The sequence below is a fragment of the Manis pentadactyla genome, chromosome 14, assembly GCF_030020395.1.
Source record: "Manis pentadactyla isolate mManPen7 chromosome 14, mManPen7.hap1, whole genome shotgun sequence".
NCBI lineage: Eukaryota > Metazoa > Chordata > Mammalia > Pholidota > Manidae > Manis > Manis pentadactyla.
This window is the reverse complement of record NC_080032.1, coordinates 85,030,519-85,050,804: the sequence shown is the minus strand read 5'-3', so window position 1 is coordinate 85,050,804 and position 20,286 is coordinate 85,030,519. Positions and strand designations below refer to the sequence as shown.

The 20,286-nt window shown below is 42.4% G+C and overlaps 1 protein-coding gene across 10 annotated transcripts in view; it reads right to left on the bottom strand.

Moving 5' to 3' along the window:
* FGD4 (FYVE, RhoGEF and PH domain containing 4) overlaps positions 1–20,286 on the bottom strand; it is a 188,314-nt gene that overhangs the window by 31,303 nt on the left and 136,725 nt on the right. For 9 of the 10 annotated variants that reach the window (XM_036889359.2, XM_057491980.1, XM_057491979.1 and 6 more), the window contains 3 exons: positions 19,414–19,597; positions 16,104–16,599; positions 1,894–1,983 (listed from right to left, as the gene is read on the bottom strand). In XM_036889359.2, coding sequence (XP_036745254.2) covers positions 1,894–1,983; positions 16,104–16,599; positions 19,414–19,597 — 770 coding nt within the window. The remainder of the gene's footprint in view (positions 1–1,893; positions 1,984–16,103; positions 16,600–19,413; positions 19,598–20,286) is intronic. The other variant, XM_036889367.2, reaches the window with a different exon arrangement.

Sequence of the window (20,286 nt, the reverse complement as noted above, 5' to 3'; positions counted from 1 at the left end):
TAGGCGCACACAATGGGCTCTTAGGAACTGCTTATTGAATAAATGACAAAGTTCACAGTTCAAGAAATCAATCATTTTTGATATGTAGGACTATGTGCTTTGATTGAGAAGAATCAGGAATTATAATTAGGAAACTTGACTCTGACCTAGGCTTTGGCTTCTCTGTGGGATGTTTTCTGTGTCAGAATTTCTAACTGAGGTGACTGGGTTTACTTCCTACCTATAGGTAGAATTAAGAGATACGGAAAACCTTATTACACACAATAACTGCAGGATTTTCCATTCCGCTTTATTTTTCAATGACTTCCATGGCACTTACTACATATTGCCCTTTATTATAATTTGTTGGCTTAAATCTCATTTTCCCTACTAAAACTGTACGCTTCTTGGGGAGGGAGGGCACGACAGTCTAGTTCCCACAGTAGAAGGCACTTTAGAAATATCTGGTCAATGGATGAACAAGAGTATTTCATCTCTCAGATGTTTTTTGCTTTTTAGTAAATAATGATGCATGGTAATTTAAAACACTGGCATGAGGATAAAAACATCTCCTGTACGTAACGACAGGTATCTTAAAGACAAGAAAAACCCCTGCAGTCTTAGCTATACTCCACAAGGGCTACTAGACCTCTTAACTGCCGTTCTGCTAAATGTAGGCGGAAGGAGGTCTGCTCCTTCATGAATTCCAGATGGTGGTTAATTTTCTAAATTCACCTCCACTGCATTTTCTTGGGAGGCAAAAAGAACACAAAATTATGTCCTTAGAGACTCCAACTGATAGGATATTGTAATTAAAACTCTAAAAATTGTCAAAGGTCAGCAACAGTAGCTGACAAGCTAATACGGCTGGGAAATAAAAAAAAAGAAAACAACTTGGTAAAAGGTAACAACCCACCTCCCCTACGGGAATACCTACAAGTTTCAGGGCTGTCGTGCCCACGAAGAGAAAGGTTGTTTCAAAGGCACAGACTCAACATGAACTGATTGACTTCTGGTGAATTCTTTGGAGAATATTTGGTTTCACAGAACATAAGCCTTAACCTGGTTCCTTAAGACTCAAACAGGGATGTAGTCACTCTGGGATCCGATGATAAGGAGGTGTATCGAGACGGCCAGTGCCTATGAAGTTCCAGTACCAGGAGTGGGACAATTCTTCTTAAAATTAATGCTCAAACACTGCAACATTCTCTTCCAATAAGAGGAGTCTGTATTAGCAGACAATCTACCAATTGTCTTGTTCTTTTATGGCTAAAACAGGACTAACAGGCCTTAGTCCTCCAAAGTTTTTCTTAGGATGTGTTTTAAAACTTGCCTGACAGATGTATACTTGAAATGATACTGAAGGTTCCACCATCAAGATGAAGGTACAAAACGTGCTAAAGTAGATTCCCAGATACTGCCTGTGCAAGTTTACACCAGGCACACATTAAACACTTCATACAAGGCTGAACAAGTGAAGTCTCACAATCCCTTCCGCCCTATGACTGAGCTGATTTAGATCACTCACGTGGGGCTGAGCAGCAAACGAGACAAACTGAATCGATACATTCACGTTACCATTAGAATCACTTACTTAAGTATAATGGTAACATGGCGCAAGGATCACAATAAGTAGCCAAGACAACAGCCTGGTGTTTAGGGTCGAAAGACACAGATAAAGGCATTTTGTGACTTATTACAGAGTCTTTGAATCAGTTGTTTATGAATTAAAAACCTTTACACCTAGTGAATTCACCGACAAAACTAAACACCCTTAGGATTTCCTTGAAGAAGTAGCTTTCACTGGCCACAAACACTCACGACCTCCTTTTGGCTTCTACAACACTTTAATTACTAAGTTAAAATGGTGTGTAATGCCGAAGAGTAAAGTAATACGGAAAGGGAGACTCTCACCTGATCTAAGAGGTCAAGTCGGCTGACGTAGGCTCTTTCCGTCAGCAACAGTTCATTGGCTATTTTGTGAAGTTTTTGCTCATTTGTCTCCTAAAATAGAATAAATAGTCACATTAGGCAATAAGCCTTGGACAATATTTCTCAAGCAAAAAGCATCTAAATAAAGGGTCTGATCCGACAGTTTCCTCAAGCTTCTCAGGTCCCCGTTTCCTTTCTGCCGTGAAGGAATGGAAAACCAGAAGTGAATAGAATTAGATACACGCAATCTGCTCTACTTCACCTGAACAACTTCTTTAACTTAAAACGACCTCTTTGACCTCTGCAGCAGTTCACACTACCGTCCATTTTTTCCCCTTGAAACCCCTTTTGCCTTTCTCGGTTCCCACACACTGTATTTGCTCAGTGTTTCCCTACTTCCCTCAGACTACTTTTTGGACATGATTTCATCTTTCTCTCAGACATCTCATCTAGTTATTAGCTCTAGGCATGTAACATTTTGCCTTTTAGAAAACCATGATGGAAATTTTTAATTATACACCAGTATAGAAAATAGTAAAATGCACCCCCATGTGTCCATCACTGAGATTCAACATCTGTCAGCTCTTTGTTAACCTTGTTTCATCTATGCCCCCACCCACCTCCTTTTGCCCCCTACTTTTAATTAAATCCACACATTTCATTATTTCTTCAGTATATATTTGCTTAACCCTTAAATATAACTATATAATGTTGCTAGTTCCATAAAGACAGCAACGTTTTTTCCTTGCTATGGCTCTATGATAGAACGTCGACAATGCTTCAGTGAAATATTGCTGAATGGATGGATGAGCAGCAATCTCATCTGTTGTTGGACGTTTGCTACCACTCTGACGTGCTGTCGATGTAAGGCCAAACTCATTTTTCTGGAAAACCTCAATACTGTCACTCCTACCCCAAACCTGAATGGTACCATCCTGGCAAAGGTTCCATCCCTTTCCAGTCATCCGGCTTTTGGACCTTGAGTTACTTTAAACTTAGTTCCCTACTACATAAACCAGTCAGCTACCCACTCCTACCCCTGATGTGAAATGTCATGGAATCTACCTTTTAAGTGCTCGTCACCGCCGCCTGGTTTCGCTCCTACCACATCTCAAGCCCAGGCCGATCAATCGTTGTGAAATGAGCTGATTCTGTTTTTCGGCTTGGGCTCACCTTGATCACTGCTGTCAGAAGAATCCTTCTAAAACTGCTCTTTCCAGATCGTCCCACTTCCCAAAGAAAGCAAGCTTTCAACACCCCTCTCACAACAGGATACAGTCCAGGTTCCGTGTACCATTCAGGGCTGCTCAACCCTCATCTCTACTCACGTCCTCAAACTCCCTTCTCATTCTTCTCTTTACAGGCATCCTTCCCTCCAATCCATCTAATCACCAATCATCTAATCCACCATTATCTAAACATGCCCCCTCTCCCCTCCACCCTCTCTGCCTGGCGTATCCTCTCAGTGCTTCTCTCTAGGTGTTTAAGCTTGCCTTCCTTTTGATGGCTGACTTTCCATGCCTTGTCCCTGGAGCCTTCTTCAACTATCCAAACCCTTGGGCTGGTCCCATCAAACCTTATTTAATATTTTATATCTAAACATCTTTTTATTGAGAAATGTCTACCTAGTTACTTTGCTAAAATACCACTTTCACTCCAGGAATGTATGGAGGGTTTAGTAAAAACTCTAGTACCAAAGCAGACCAAGGTATATTTTATACCAGTGTCTTATTTATGTAAATGCTACATTTTAAACTGTGTAAAACACTATTAAGCTGTATGAATGTTTCACTGTATTAACATATAGGAGATCTACTTTATGCTTGTTATATCACATCCCCCTAACGTGGGAAGTCTCCACATTGCTTCTCATAGCAGCCCTGAAATGAAGTGTTTTTACATGAACTCTTTGGGTAAGGGAACATAATACTGTTTGAGTCGTCTGTGGTCTCAGAAATACTGAAATAAGAACTATGCAGTCATCAAATTCCACAATTAGTCAAGGTTATAAATTTAGGGTAAAGTGCTAGCACTGTTGCTTGGCTGACTGGCACCTTCTCCCTCTTTCTTAACAATGTCTGGATTTGCTTAGTGTATCTGCACCCCCCGACTGCGCAGCCTTTGCCTTGGAGAAACTAACTTATCCCCGATCAATAGGGAGGTCCTGAACGGTTAACAATCCAGAACCCACAGCAACTGGTTCAGAAGCCAAGATAACAGGAGGGAATATATACCGAGGGGCTTTGGAAAAGGGGGCTCCTTACTTTTAAGGAAGAACCACAGAGAAAGTGATCTCTCTGTGGTGCTCCATGTAAATGAGGGTAACGTGTAAGGCTTGAGTGCTATGGAGCAGCCGGCCCATAACCACAGATGAAGCCAATAAACATCCTTACTGTTTATGCCAGGTCAACTGTTACTGGTGGTGTTTGTAGCTAGAAGCATCCCCATCAACATGGAAAGCTTACACACTGTGAAATGTTTGCAGTATATTCTGTGAAACTGAAAATCTTTCCAGTACTTTCAAAGCAATTACTACTTATAGAGGAGAAAGTAAAATACTTAATGAGCTAAAAATGTGACTTTCAAGCCTGTCATAAATGAACACAAATCCATAGTAAATACATAAGAAATCTATCAACATCTCAGAGGAAGATGGATGCGGCATTCTATGTACTCATAGTACATACTAGAGCCTGGGTCAAATGCTACAAGCGACTGTGTTTGGTTCATTTCTTAAAGCCAGATTTACGGAGATACAATCTACAAAGAGTAAACTTTACCCTTTTGGTGCGTATTTTAGGAGTTTTGACAAATGCTTACAATCATGTCACCAGTACCCCAACTAAGATACAAAACATTTCCGTCGAAACCTTCCTTAGATCTCTTTGTAGTGAGCCACACGCCTCTCCCGTGACCGCTCCTGCTAACCGCTGACCTGTCCTTTTCCAGGACGCCGTACATGGAGTCACACAGTATGTGCCTCTCACCTTGCTTCTCTCACTTATCAAAATGCACTGAGATACATCTATACTGCTTTTAGCATTCGTAGTTTGTTCCTTCTAGCTCTTATTTTATTCTAGTGGTGGTGATGTATCTTTTTGACTCACTCACACTTTTATATGTTCTGATTCCAGTTCTGACCAGTATCTTTAAAGAAAACAAGCCAGCAGAATTTGTGCCAAGACAAAATAATACATCTTTTATGAGTCAGGGAATTCATTAACCAACAGATCATAGTGTCTATTACTGCCATGCAATGTAGTCACCCTGAGGTCTTCCACATCCTACAGGATCTAAAAATAGAAGCTTTATCAGAAATAATCTTTGCTGACTCCAAATCATACTTTAGCTGAATGTGGCAAACTGTGGGTATCCTGGTTACATTTTGCAAAATCCAAGGGGGATGCCGGTAGTATCAGCAAAGCTGTGTTTCTTCCACACAGATGGTCTTCCAACGGTAGGTCCCTGACCTTGCTGAAGCCAACACAAACATAAGCAAAAGTAACCTTGTTGATGTACGGTTTAATCACTCATATGCAGGTTTGAGACGTTACTGGGGATTTTGTGGTGGAGGTGAGAAAATCACGGACCCACGGAGCCCTGCTTTAGGTTAATCACAGCAGTGAAAATGCCACCAGAAGGACAGTCAACACTTACTCACTGATCGCTCACTATGTGCCAGACGCTGCTGTAATTGTCTTACATAAACTGATGAATCCTTACAACTTTATAGAATAGGTGCCGTTATTATTCCTATTTTACAGGCAGCACACACCCACAAAACCTAACACAGCAAAACCCCAGAGCTCAGAAAAGCCAGGTAATTCACCCACAGAAAGTAACTCAATCAGACTCCAACCATGTAGAAAGCATGTAATTTTAAGTAGCAAGTCAGTGAATAGTTGGCTCTCACTCTAAACATTCTTTGTAGCAAAAACAGGACTGTAGTAAGTGCCGACAGGTGAGCAGACTAACACAGACCATCCACTTAAAAGTGGAACATGATAGCTACCATGCATTTAAATTATACATTATTTTTCCAACATAAATTCTACTTAAAGCACACTTCTTATCAGTTATAAAAAACTGAGTCATATTTGATGTAATGGTTTCCAATTTTTAAAAAGCCATTACTGAAATTCATCTATATTTGGGAGAAATACATGATCGATCCATCTGCATGCACGGGGCCTTATCACTCTGTCAGACTTATGCTTAATAAATGGAAGGTAGTTTTTGAAATGGCTGCTACACTGGGGTGGTAGCCTGATTTTTTTTTTTTAATAGAAAGTTAAATAGGTTAACATTATATAAATACTGTTCTTAATATTTGCCACTCCAAAACTACATAACCCCTACTTTCTATTTAGCACTTTACTAAGAATTTATTCTTGTGAGTCTTTGGACAATAGTTATGATAGTTACAACACAATACTGATTTAATAAATAATCCTAGTTGCTTCTATTGGAGCCTAACATACAGATTGAATGTTCAAAAAATAATTATAAATCTGCTATTAAAAAGGCATTTGATATTTATAAAATATCTGAGATGGGCTTTTTTTCATTTATAAATATGATAGTATAGCAGACTGAAAGCTGATTCTCTGAGTCTTGCCTCAAAGAAAAATACATTTGAGTGTATCTAAACTACCAAATCGGAAAAGATTTAAGAGATTATACCATTTACTTTTCTCTGCTTCTCTCTCACTCCTCTCTGAGTAATGGACTTCCTAGGCTATTCCTGTGCCCCTTCACACCTCCAGTGGTCACCTTTCAGCAAAGACTGGCCCAGTTCTCCCTCGAGTTAGTTCAGCCTGCTTGCCTAGTGGCCGTCCTTGCTGGCCGATGAACGTGCTGCAGTGTCAGCTCCGTCTCCTTGAAGCACAGATGTCACCAGCGCCTGCAGCTCTTTCCAGACGGTCTGACATGGCTCCTCCATATGGCAGGAGCTGGGACAGAGAGACCCCATTGCAGCTCACAGAGCTCATTAGCTGGATGGGCAGAGAATGCCCGTGTGGAGCCAGCAATTCATTCTCCAAAATCTTAGTGCCGTAAGCCCTGCCCCATGCCTCAAACCACCAGGCAGGGATGCAGATGTTCTGCAAAGAGTTTCATAAATGCTAATGAACACTTACAGTTTCCGTAAAGATGTTTCAAGGGCAAAAATCTTCAATTACTCTAAGATGAATCCGATATTGTTATTATGTTTATAATTCTTCAGTTATGCTTTATAACTCTTCAATATACATGTTCTCATGTGATTTCATTTGAAGCATGAAGGAATTTTTTTTTTCTAAAGACATTTACTCAAAATGACTAAAAGTTCTTATAGCCTTTCCCATATATTTCTTAGAGGTTATATTTAAAATACTATATATATAAATTATTGGGTTTTTATAGGACCAGAATGAATGTCTTTCTGGTCCTGGGAAGTTCCTACCCAAATCTGCTGCCAGTTAACTTTATTCTTCCATGGAGGAGGAAGACGTGGCTTTACACGGACATGCAGCACGTCTCTGGTTTCCCAGACGTCCTTCACTCTAACAAGATGACTCAACTTAGGGAATAAACACTCGATGCTATGCCATGATTCCTGAGATGTATCAAAATTTTGATAGTCATTTTTAATGTATTTCCAGACATCAAAGTCTCTGATGTGTCGCTCCAGGTGATCATTTAAAATTAGATCCCAATGATATTTGAATATCACATAATTGGCCTATCATCTCAAAAAGCATCTTAAAATCTCTAATGTTCTAGACACCTTTGTTCCAATATTCCAGAATTCTATAGATTCTTTCTCACTGTACTGAGGAGCTGGGAAATCAAGAGAAGCTATCCCAAGTGAGAGACAGTGACACCTCACTACTTATTTAGTACCTTAAGATGCTTTAGAGTGTGCGAGGTGCTATTCTAGGTGCTTAACAGGCATTAGCTAACGTATTCCTCACAGTGCTCTTGTGAGGCAGAGGCATCTCCTCATCTCACAGATGAGGAAGCTGTGTCTTAGTGAGGCTGGGTGACCTGCCTGAAGTCACACAGCTACAAGGGACCAAGCCAGGCCTGTGAAAACAAAGTTCATGCTCTGTCACAGCCTTTTAACTAAGAGAACTCTGCCTGAATGTGCGGAACGAGAAAATAAGGTTAAGGGAAAAAAATACAAAGATTCTGTATTCAATTAAGACCATGTCATCATGCCATAAGGAAGATGACACAGTCGCAGGGAAGATTTGTAATCAGGAAGAAATTTATCACCAGGTCCCCATTACGAGGAACAGAGCGCACCCACCACGACACAAGGTGGTGTTCCCTTCCCAGTGCATCCTAACAGAGTGTTACTGTCTGTTTACTTCAGGGAGATCCTTGACTTGAGGAAGCTTCGAGAGCAAAGTCCAAGACGACCTTCAACCCAGCAACAATATTTTTCCAAACTTACATCCACTACACTGTCCCATTCAAATCAGGAGAATAGGCAAGTGAGAGCTCTTAATCTGAAGGTTTAGAGTACATCCCTTTGAGATGTTGTGGGAAGAAGGGAAAACAGAGCCTGCGGCAAGAAGGCCAATTTGAAAGGTTACTTGCACAAGATCAGACAGGAAGTGAAGTGGTAGCAAAGAGAGAACTTTGCTCTTACACCCAAGTTAGCGGATGTTAGATTCGACTGTCCTTTGGGTCTTGCAGAAATTAAAGACCGGGTAGTAGGAAGAGATTAATATATACTCACCACCAATAATGGAATTAACTTATTCCAAGTCTAGGCAGAACATCTAAAATAATTAGGTGACCACATATAAGTATTTCTGATGATAATTCCCTAGAGTTAAAACCTTGTACATATAAAGGAGTGCTTTGCGGTAATGACCTATGGTCTTCAAGTAAGGGAAAGAAAGAAAATAAACAAAACCTGAGTTAAGAAGGAAGAAGCCTGTAAACTGATCTCCATGTACCCTGCCTGTAAGGGAGCCCCTCAGTTTAAAATGGAAAGGACAGGTGCTGGGAGGTGCCCCAGGCAGGGAGGGTTGAGTTTTGGATGTATTAGAGGACACCTCGGGTCCTGAGTCCGTTCATCTTAACTTACCAGCGAGAAAACACGATTATATCTTATGTTTATTGGACTAACACACAGCTAACATCATATTCTAAGGTACTGTTACATGGTCTGTGCCACATCCTGACGCTGTGGGTGGTGGCGTCATCTCCGTCCTACGGCTGAGAGGGCTACGGCACACAGAGGCGCAGGCGGCCTGCTTAGGGGCTCAGGTGGAGGTGCTGAGCCAGGGTTCAGGCCTAGAACACCTGGCTCTTGAGTTCATCTTCCTGACCACCAGGCTATGGTGTGTTGCTCTTTCTTCGTTTTGTTTTTGTCTTTTTAAGCCACTTCTAACTGTTGCGTTTAAGGCCTGCCCTTGCATTTCTCTCACACCCACAGGGTGCACATGGTCATGGTGCACACAGACCTTCGTGTGCACCATGACCTCTGGCCGCCTGCCCTTCCCAAACCTCCCAGCTCGGACTCTGTGCACCCCATCCCTGACTCTGACTGTTCCTGGCGCCGCTGACTTGCTGTTCTGGCTCACGCCTGCTCCAAGCCTGCTCCTTCTCTTCCGGAGTTCCGGCCACTCAGCAATGCTGGGAGACGGCTGATAGGTCCCACGATCTTTGACCTGGGCCCTCAGTATGTTGGTCACAAGCCACCCCGAGAGCTGACCTTCTCCCCTGGCCTCGAGTTCCCAGCCCCACCCCTTGCGGACAGCCTACTGGCCTCTACAGGAACTTCCCAAACCAACACACCCAGCACTAAGCCTGCGAGTCCCCTCTACGCCGGGGTCTCAGCAGCTCATTCACTCAGTGAGGTCCAGACTCTCTGCCTGACGCCCCCATGTATGCTAACAAGAGGGACTGTGCCCTCTCGACCATGCCCCAAAACTTGGCTTTAGCTTCTGTGTTCCCCTTTCCCCCATGAGATCCTGAGCAGTGGTCATTATGGTGATCCTCCCCCCCAGCAGAGGGTCTCCTCTCTGTATTCCCTGCAGCACCTTGCACATAGCACATACACAAAATACAGTCACTCGATTTGATGTGATCACCCAGGTTCACTGAGCTAGCTGGCCATGATGTGCCGGGTTGGCCTAGGTCCCCAGATTAACTCCCAGTTCCTTATTCTCCATGATGGCCATCCTCAGAAGCTCACCCCGCCGTCCATGCCCCCCACCCTCTCAAGCCCTGTTGGGCTTCATGACACAGCCCACCTCTCTTCTTTTTCCTCTCACACAATTCCCTATGTCCCCCTTTTGAGTATGTTGTGGTCTCTAGGACTCAGGCCTTGGCCTTCTTCCTGTTCCTACACGTTCTCTTTTGGCAGCATTAATCACACCATCTGTCCATCCTCTTACGGGTTTATCCTCTTCCCTGAGCTCCAGGCCCATTTCCACCAGCTTAATTAATATCTCCAAATGCCTGTCTGGTAGGTGCCATAAACTCAGTAGTACAAAACTAACCTAATGAGCAACTCTGTTTTCTCCCCTGATTCCAAACACATTTATCTCCTGTCTGCCACCTTGAATACTTCATTACCATGTCAGGAAACCAAGGCCTGCAGAGTTATGTTAAAGGGCCAAGCCAAGGTCACCTAGTAAGCGCTGGAGCTGGGATTTGAGCTCATCTCTTAATTCTAAAGCCTTCATCCCTAACCAATAAACCACAGTGTCCCCAGAATACTCTATTTTTGTTTTAGACATCTGCACGTGGACACCACACAAGTCCCTCAAATTCCATATGTCGAAACCCAATTAACACTTTGGCGCCCATCGTATGTTACTCCTTCTCTTCTCTTGTCGTTGAGTATTTGGTGCACCACCTGCCACTTCATCCAAGCTTGGACGTCACCGTGACTCTCCCCTCCCTACACCCAGTCGAAGGGTCCTCAGACGTCTCTCTGACCCTCTGCCCATCTGGGGGCCTCCTCCTCTCACATCTGCACGTGCCTACTAACCATGCCCCCGGCTCCATCTGTTTTTCCTTTTATCTGACTCATATTTCTAAAACCCACAGATGTATAGTCATGTCACTTCCCTGCTTTAATTAAGAGCCTCTGAGGCCAGATAGTATTAGGCTTATGGAAAGTTTGAAAGAGCACGGGAAAACACCTACATTTAACCCTACAAAACAGGATGCAGAAGGACCATACATTGTGCTATTGAATGCGTGTTTTTTAAAGAGCTCAGAAAAACAAGCTGAAATGTTAAATATCAAAGCAGTTTTCTCTGGATGGTAGAACTGTGGGTGATTTTTGTATTCTAGTGTTTTGCTGCATTTTCCTGACTTTCTAGGAGGATTATTAATTTTTTATTCAGACTTTCTACAGTCTTTTAAAAAAGTCTCCACTGCTTTTAGGAAAAAAAGGATACAATGTAAGGATACAAACCCGCTGCAACTTGTCCTTAGCTTATATTTTCCTGTGACCTCCACACTCATTTCTCTAGCCCTTCTGGTCTTTTATTACGATGCCAGAAATACCCCCAAATAAGGCATCTACCAGCTTGCCTCTGCTCGCTTCTCACCCTCGCCCTCTGCCTGCCTGCGCTCCTCTCTCCTGCCTCACCCCATGCCCAGCTACTCTGGACCACCCAGCAACCTCCTACTCTTCCTTCAAGTCAAATCCATCTGCGTCTCCAACAGCCTGCCCTTCCACCAGCTCTGCTGCAGATGCGACTGCTTCCTCGTCTATGTTTCCAAAGCACTTCTTGTACCACATTCTGGTGATTTACTTCAGTCTCTCTCCTCTGAGGCTTCATGGGCAGGGCTGATCTTGTTCATTCCTGTTTCTAGCACCCAGGCGAGTGAGCCCTGGCATGCTGCACTTTCAAGTTGAACAACAGGTGATATCTTCAGGTGTGGGCTCTCTGAAGTTCATTGTTTTTTCATTTTTCCTTCTTAACCTTTTCAACATACTAAACAGAGTTGCCACAAAATAAAGAACTTCCTAAATTCACCATTTGGTGCTAAAGGAATAAAGGAAAGCTATGTTCAAGACTTCTATGACCCACCCACACGGTCAGTGAGTCAACTTTTCCATTATCCTACACATCCGAAACCCCTAACCGCTGGATGGAGCTTTCGCTGTAATCGGAGCAGCAGCCTGGCTGGTGAGGTTGGACAATCTCCTTGTGCTGGTACCTTCCTGGTATCGAAGCTCACTGACAGGAGAAGAAATGGCTGAGGAGTCACTTATTATTTGTCCTCACATCTAGCAAGACTTCAATAGTCTCCCTCCTTTATTTTTCAAAAAGGGAACTGGGAGAAATTTAAAACCTTACAAAGAAAGAACTTGTAGCCCATCGAAAGAAATGGATAACCAAGATAAGCATTACAGTTTACTCCCAGGAAACTGTGATACCTCCCATTATAGGCTGCAAAATCAGCAACTTAAAGAATTACAATTAAATGGGGGGAAATGAAGGAAAACGAGGGAAAGTGAGTTAACTTGGATTACACTACTGGTATTCTATGTGCAATTTACTTCTCAGTTTGATTCTGTCATTCTTTTTCCCTGGGAGATGATTATCTTTAGTTATACTTGAGTATGTTCAAAGGTTAAAACCTGTGAGGCTTGTATGAAAATATAAGCAAATTGGGATTTTTAAAAGTCAGAAATAACAAGGAAATAAACATTTACATTTAAAAAAAATGTCTCTCTGTATCTCTACTCTGTAGACCCCTTCACTGATATCTCACTTTAGAATTTCTTTCATTTTTGGTGAAATGAAGGATTAACTTAAAAAAAATCTGTTTGTTACAGTCTTGCTAAAACTGCTATTTAGAGTTTTACTGCACTGCTACTTTAAGTTTTGATTGCCAATAACAAACTAGTTATTTATATAAACTTTAGTCTTAAAATCATACATCTATATGTTTATATTTGGCTTGCTATATGAAACACAGAGGAAGGAAACACTAAGTAAATATTACAAACATCTACCAGTACAACCTGTTACAGTGCATCTTGGGTATTAAAAGGCCTATGAAAACTGGCCAAAGAAGTGTTCATTTATGTGGCACGATCAATGAACACAGCATTCCGTATTAGTGCATTTCCACTAAAGCTCACCTACTGAAGCCTACAAATCTGGGAAAAGATAACTATTTTCAAGTGAAATTCATTCTAAAATGTCCTGGCCCATTCCCTGAGTCTCTTAATACCGTTTAAGCTATTTATGACAACGCAAATTCATCATGCCAAACAGGAAGTGTAATAACACTTTTACCCCCCGGGTGCCTTGATGTTCCTTTGCCTCTACCTTTCCCATGATTCATGAATTTTCATAAATTTCCTTATAACAACATCTCCCCTTTAGTAGATTTCAGTCTTTTAATCTGTGATTATACATAATGGCCCTTAATTTAAAGATACAGGTAACACCTTGTGGGTGGGAGCGAAAGATATCACAGAATACTGACAAGTTTCCTTTAGTTCTGAGGTTTTAAAAAAATACCTGCTTACATTGTGGTGTCTATATTCTAGATCACTGGTGCTGCAAAAAGTTTAAATATTGGAAAGGTGTAGCTTTGCTAAGGTATGGCAGAGACAATAATTTCAATGAGATAGGTGTTCTTTACCTTTTAGATGGTAAAGAACATTTACCTTTTATTCACCAAAAGCGATTCTTGATCAGAACGCATCAGATAATCAGTGAGACATATAAGCTGAGATGATTTTCAAGTCAGTTCTCCATTATTAATGAATGAAGTGTTCCAAGCATACTTTACTATGTATTTACTTCCCTGAACAATCTCTGTAATTCTCCTCCATTTCTACTTTCCATTCCCCAGCCCGTCATTCTCCTGCTCCTGGTGGGCATTTAGGAAATATCCATTAAACTTAATACTGGTTTAAATGAAATTTATTTAAGACTATTCTGATGTTAATCCCTGTATCGAGTTAAAGAAGACTGAAGTAATTTTTTTCATTGTCTGCATAGTGAAACTCAAACATTCCATTATGCCTCAGCAGTCCAGTTAGTTTAAAATGTATTTGAATTAGACAACTTCATAAATATAAGTCAGTTTAAGCAGCAGCTGACAATCTGGAGGGTATGCTACAATGGAATGTAAATACATGTAACAGCATAAAATTAGTATATATATCACTCCACAGGGCCTTAAAATCATACTCTGCTCATATCCTAAAAGGAGTATGAAATGCCAATCCTCCTTTCTAGATGGAAGACAGCACCAGCTCTGCAGAGGAAGCTTCCTTCTTCCACGTACAGCATGTGCCATCCACTCCTTCAATGCCCATTTAGGAAAAAGCCTGGTTGAACTATTCTATGTATCACTAGTTTAATAGCAAAGCCCTACTCAGCCTCTTCCAAACCAAGCAGGACTCATCTGTGAAGATAAATACATGTTATATATGAAAAGGAAAAAAAAAACAAGTACTATCCAGTAACCACAGGCTTCATCGCCAGTTAAAGTCTTTCCCTCAATAAGAACAGTTCTTACTGTTTTACAAGTGTTTGCTGGTGGCATTATCCCCAATGCAAGAGGACAGATGTCAGAATCTCCAGTTTCCTGGTCCTTAACTCCTCTCCTGTTCACCATGCCTCACGCACAGACACTAAAAACCTACCGCTATATTGAGATGCAAAGAGATTTTAAAGGGGACTTTGCAATGTCCTGTTTCTTTAATGTTTTAGATAATGTTCCCAATTATGACTCATTTTCTCCCACCCACTTCCTTATTTAAACTTTCCCTGCTTGAGAGTCAGTTTTTAAAGTTAATTCACTAACCAGGAGAAAAAAGATCACTGGCTCTTTGTCTATTTGGGATTTTTTTCCAGGGCCAGGGAACATTGTACCATGACCCGGATTTCATTTCAGTTCAAGTTCTAAAAACATTAATCAATCACTTTTTACTCTAATAATTTAGTATCAATCCTTCTGAATTTCTGCTTATGTTAATGCCAGTTAAGACACGACACCATAAAAATAGATGGAGGACTTGGATTTTTCATTTACAAATGTTCCTGTAATTGTCCAATTTTCAATTCTTTAGTCTCCTATGTAGACTGTTATTCATAATCAGCAAGACAGACTAAGCAATGGAAACTTTTTTTCTTGTCTTCAGAGATGTAAACAGCTTTCTAGCCAGGGAATTTTGTTATGATGTTTTCATTGAACCTTTTATCCAAGAAATTTCAAGTACTTTGAAAAAGCCACACATATTAATCTTTCCAAAGCATTATATTGACAAGAATAAAGAATAGAGATGCACCAGTCTTGTTACTTGAATTATAGGAAAGTTTCTGCTGTTAGCACAGGTAAATTATGAACATTTCAAACTAGCAAATCAGTTCTTTGTTAGTGTGGGTTTTGTACATGGGCAGAAACGCCAGTCAGGTGGTTCACCGAACGGCTGCCCTCTTTAGAAAGGATATGAACTTCCAGTTCACCACAGTCTCACCTGTCTCGAGTATATTACTCATGGCTGCTAATCACTGACAATTTCTACATTTAGGCATTTAAGTTTGTGAACTCTTACATCAGGACACAGACGGACCTGGAAGTAAGGGCACAAGGGGTCCAAGCCATTACTGTGACCCTGGAAAATCGCTTCAGCTTTCTGGAACTGTTTCTACTTCTATAATGAATTGCTGAACTAAGATGGTTTTTAAAGAGCCTTTGAAGTCTGGGATTAAGTTGTTTATTATAAAATTATGTATTAATTAGAAAACTTCAAAAGAAAAAAGAAGCCTAGAAATGATTTCCATATTCATTTGCTAGTCATCCAGATCTACTTCTTTGACTAGATTAATGTCTGAATAGCAAAGATTACCCCATTTTCTTTTGTTTAGCTCATAAACATTAGGGATGCAGCCCTTTCGGCTAGAGCAACAAAGGACTTTTTTTAATATGTAAGCAAAAACAATACGCATGTGGTTTTCCTATATCAAAGTCTTCGGGCTGTTCTGTCTCTGGAAATCACAACAGTGATCAACAGAAATTATACAAGAAGAAAAAGTGAGAGATCTCCTCGTACAGTAGGGGAAGCACCCATTAGCAGCCAGAGCCTAAGGACTGCAGGGTGGGTGACCTGACCCATTCATTTCAGGCGCGCTATGAAGGAGTTTTCATGCAGCAGCAGACCAGGCCGTGGGTCCTGCTACTCGGCGGCCAGGCTCACACTTTACCTTCAGCTCCTGGTGCTGGTCCAGCTGGTCCGGGTCGAGAGGGCTTTCTCCGTTTTCCCCCTCCTGCGCCTTGGCTTCTGTGTCTGCCCCTCCTTCCTCCAGGGGGGGTGCTGCGCCCGGACCTGCAGTCCTCCAGCTACCGTCCCGGGCGCTTCCAGCACCGTCGCTCGCTGCGGGCGACGCAGGGCCGGGGGCAGTCACGGATCTGTCTCCATTCACTAAGGCTGCGCTGAGCAAGCCTTCAGGAGGAGTATCTGGGCTCCGAGGGGCTGCGTTACCGTCCTCGTCTTCCATCTGGTTCTGCGCTGCCGTCACACCGTTGGCCACCCCTGTCTGCACACCCTGCGGCTCGGTCTCATCTCCCTGCCTCTGGTGGGGGCGCTGGGAGGGGGGTTTCTGCTGAGGCGTGGTCACCAATCCATGCCTTCCCGGGGTCCAAGGAGCATTCAGGTTCACAGCACACTCTTTCTTCAAGTCACTGTAATTTGATAATGCGCTACAAGATAAAATACAAAGAAGTGTGAAAACACTGGCAAGGAAACGTTCTAGAATAAAGACAAGGTGGTTCCATCTGAAAAGGGATGTTTAGTGAAGAGCATCTTTCCTCTAATGGTTCTAGAAGCACAGCCTAGGACAGTCCAGGCAGTCCGCAGGGTCTTGGGGGCTGAGATGCATGCTGCCATCTCCCGCCCCACCACTCCTCCCAGACGCTGCTCATCCATACGGGACGGTGGCTCAGGACACTCGGAGGGAAAAGGCGCGTAAGCTCAGCAGCACAGGAAGGAGAGGAAAAAAACTGGTAGGGAGAAGCGGGAGGCTGTCAGTATAATTAAGTGGCACTCACACCACCGCTGACATTTGCTTTTGAATAGAGTACGCCCTCAGCTTAGGTAATTTCCCAAGCAGATCAGGGAGATTCAAATCACACTGTCCCCCTTTATTGCCCACATCAGTGTCCAGGAAGCCAGTGGCAGGATCTTCTGAGCCAGACTTAAGGCTTGGTTAGGAGTGTTAGACAGGACCGTTGTAAAGGAGGCGGGAATTCCCTGGAACAAGTGGCATCCAGGGGCCATGCATGTGAGTCGGGTAGGGACGGGTGGGACAGCAGAGAGTAAAGTCAGAGCTTGAACCAGTCCACGGCAGACCCCTGCGGCTCTGTGGGTGCCAGACGGGGGGAGGGCGGGGAGGGAAAGCTGGCTTAACAGTGTCCTTGGGAAAGGACAGCGTTCAGTTTTGTGGGAAAATATTCTTTCTTTCTAGAATCTGGAGCTTTCATATGTTAAAAAGGCTGATTTCTTTTACTCTCAAATAAAGAAATCACTGTAATAAGTAAATAAACAGATTTTACTTGCTTCAGGCGCATCCCCCAAATCATTCGTCCTCACGAAACAATGTTCCTTGGATTATGGCAAAGAGCAAAATTATGATACATGCATAAGGTCTTAACAGTGTGACCAGGTCTAGGACCCGACTCCTCCTCTCAGGTGCCTGTGCTCAGTTGGAGCCTGCCCAGACCTCTTACCCACAAGTGCCCATTTAAGCTGTAGAAGGTGGGATGACAGCCCAGCGCCACCCTGCAGGCACACGGACGCCCCTCAACAGGAGGCACACCCGTCCCGCTGAAGGCCCGGAGCCCTGCTGTAACACCAGAGACACTTTTAGGGCCAGTTCCTACTGGGAGGCCCTCACTACGATCAAGAGTTGTTTTTCCCATGGGCAGTGGATTCTGCCACAGGTAACGCCTCTTCACCAGATTTGCCCAAATGCTCCAATTACGATCCTATCTGCACTTGGAACAAGTTTGCTTAAAATGTCGTACACTACAGCCCATTTCTCCTTTGATCCAACCTTCAAGATTTGCAGCAAAAAATGACTTGGGATCTGTGAAGTCTGAACAAGTAAAAGAGAACTGGTATTAATAGGTAGAAAAACTATGTACATTTTGTGTATGGAGAAAAAAAGCAAGCAGTGCTACCAAAGGGTGAGGTTCAGATGACTAGTCTTCCGGAATACAGGCCCATCCAGGGCTCCCCAAAGCTGCCCCCACATCCGGGGACACATGCGCAGGCAGTTAGGAGTCAGGGCTCCAGACCCTCCTTATCACCTGCAGTCACTGGACATGACCCTGGGAATCCCCAAATGTGGGGTCACTGTCTGTGCTGCTGGGTTAATTTGCCCTGAGAAACTAAAAAATATTAAGTACAGTTGAATCATTCTAGTAAAGATTACTATAACTGAAGACAGCAAAGGTATTAAAAATCATACTTTAGCGGGAGAAATGTTGAAGTTTATGACTTAAGTTCCCACAAGCTACTTTGCTCCAGAACTTACTAAATATAGCCTCATTTTAAATGAGGGAGATGGTAGTTTTGTACTTGTTCATTACATCTAGAGAATTTTTAAAGTATTTCCAAGCTGTGATCTGTTACATAAATGACAATAAACCCTATAAATAATGAAATTACTGAATGGGAAACTATTCTTGAATACTACACTGGAGTGAATAGAACTATGTGACCTAAAGGATGAAAGTGAAGTTATATATATTGTTCAATGAAATACAAACAGATAAAAAAATCCTGCTGATAATTTTAAAAAATTCCAAGTCAGGGATGGGAATTCTAAGAAAAAACTATATAGGAAAGCAACTTGTATGAGTCTGTTTTCATTTTTAAGTGAGAAATAAATACCATTCACCTACCTTTTTTGAAACATTAGGACTACAGAATATAAAATCATATCTAATAAACACAAAATGGAAATTTAGTCTGGACTTTGCTATCAGCGATATCTCCTCACAAAACCTAGTTCAGTACAAGGAAGGGTATGAGGCGGGGTGGGGAAATGAACTGAGTGGATACAGAAGACCCACGTCAGACAACGTGGATCAGAAAGAAGAGAAGGCCACAGAAATGGGAGGCCCACAGGAGGTAGTCACAAACACACAGTGATTGACAACCTCCTACCTCTCCAACTCAGATACCAAGCAACCAACAGAACGGCCCCCAGGAATAACACACTGAGAGACACACACCGCAGGGGAGGAACCAGGAAATGAGCTGCCGACGGCTCTACACGGCACATAGGGCGGTGGGTAAGCTGGGGGCCCAGTGCCGCACACAGGTAACACAGAGCAAGTGACAGTTCATATTAGGGCAAGATTAAGTATTTTTAAAAATCTACTCTTTCTAAAGGCTTGCCAAACCCAATGGAATACTGTTTTTTAGTTAGAAAAATCTATGGCTAAAGCGATTTTTAAAAACCAGCTTTCCTCTCCCCTCTGCCTTCTTCCATTGTGCTTAGTTCTTACCTGCCTCCTTCAAAGCGACTGATGAGGTCTGATACCTTACTGGGTTTTTCTTTTGAGACACAAGAAGCAGAGTCAGGCTTAACTTCCTCCATCCTTGGTTTTGCACTAGATAAAGCTTTATACCTGGGGGTTTGGTGTATATTGGACGAAGGTAAATTCTGCAGATGTAATGGCTTTGGAGGCACTGTAGAAAAAGAATTAATAGAATTCAGTATCTCACTGATATTTATTCTTTAACAAAAAAGAATATTGTGGTGTCCTGGGTGTAAAAATCTTGAGCATTATCATCTTTTGCCAAGGGGTCTGGTCAGATTTTTACTGAGCCTTAACCAAGGACCTCCATCTACCCTGAACATCTGCTCTGCACCCTGGGGAAATGCCGTCTCTAAGATGCAAGTGGTCCTTCTAATTTTAGGTCATTTTAAATGAGATTTTATTAAACATCTAGGCATCTACAGATGGCTATGGGCTTCCAATTTCTATTAGAGGTGGCATAGCAGTTATTTGCCTAAACAGAGAAAATAAGTGCTTCACCTTGAAATTCCTAGGGATACACTGCTTACTACAAAACAGTTTTTCTAAGAATAGAGTGACAATGGATATTTCCGAATCCAGAGCAGATAGACACAAAAGCCAGCAAAGCAATAACAAACAACAGGAACGAGATGTTGTGTCACTGTAACATCTTCCCATTTAACAAAAGCACCTTATCTCATTTGGTCTTGATGGAAATTTTTACTTTACGGTCCCGAGGTAGGTTCCATTATTCACCTCTAATGACTATGGAGGCTTACAGAGGTTAAGTGATGTGCCTGGGGTAGCGAGGGTCTTCTGACTGCACGCCTGGCACCCTGCCTCCAGCTCCTGTTGTCA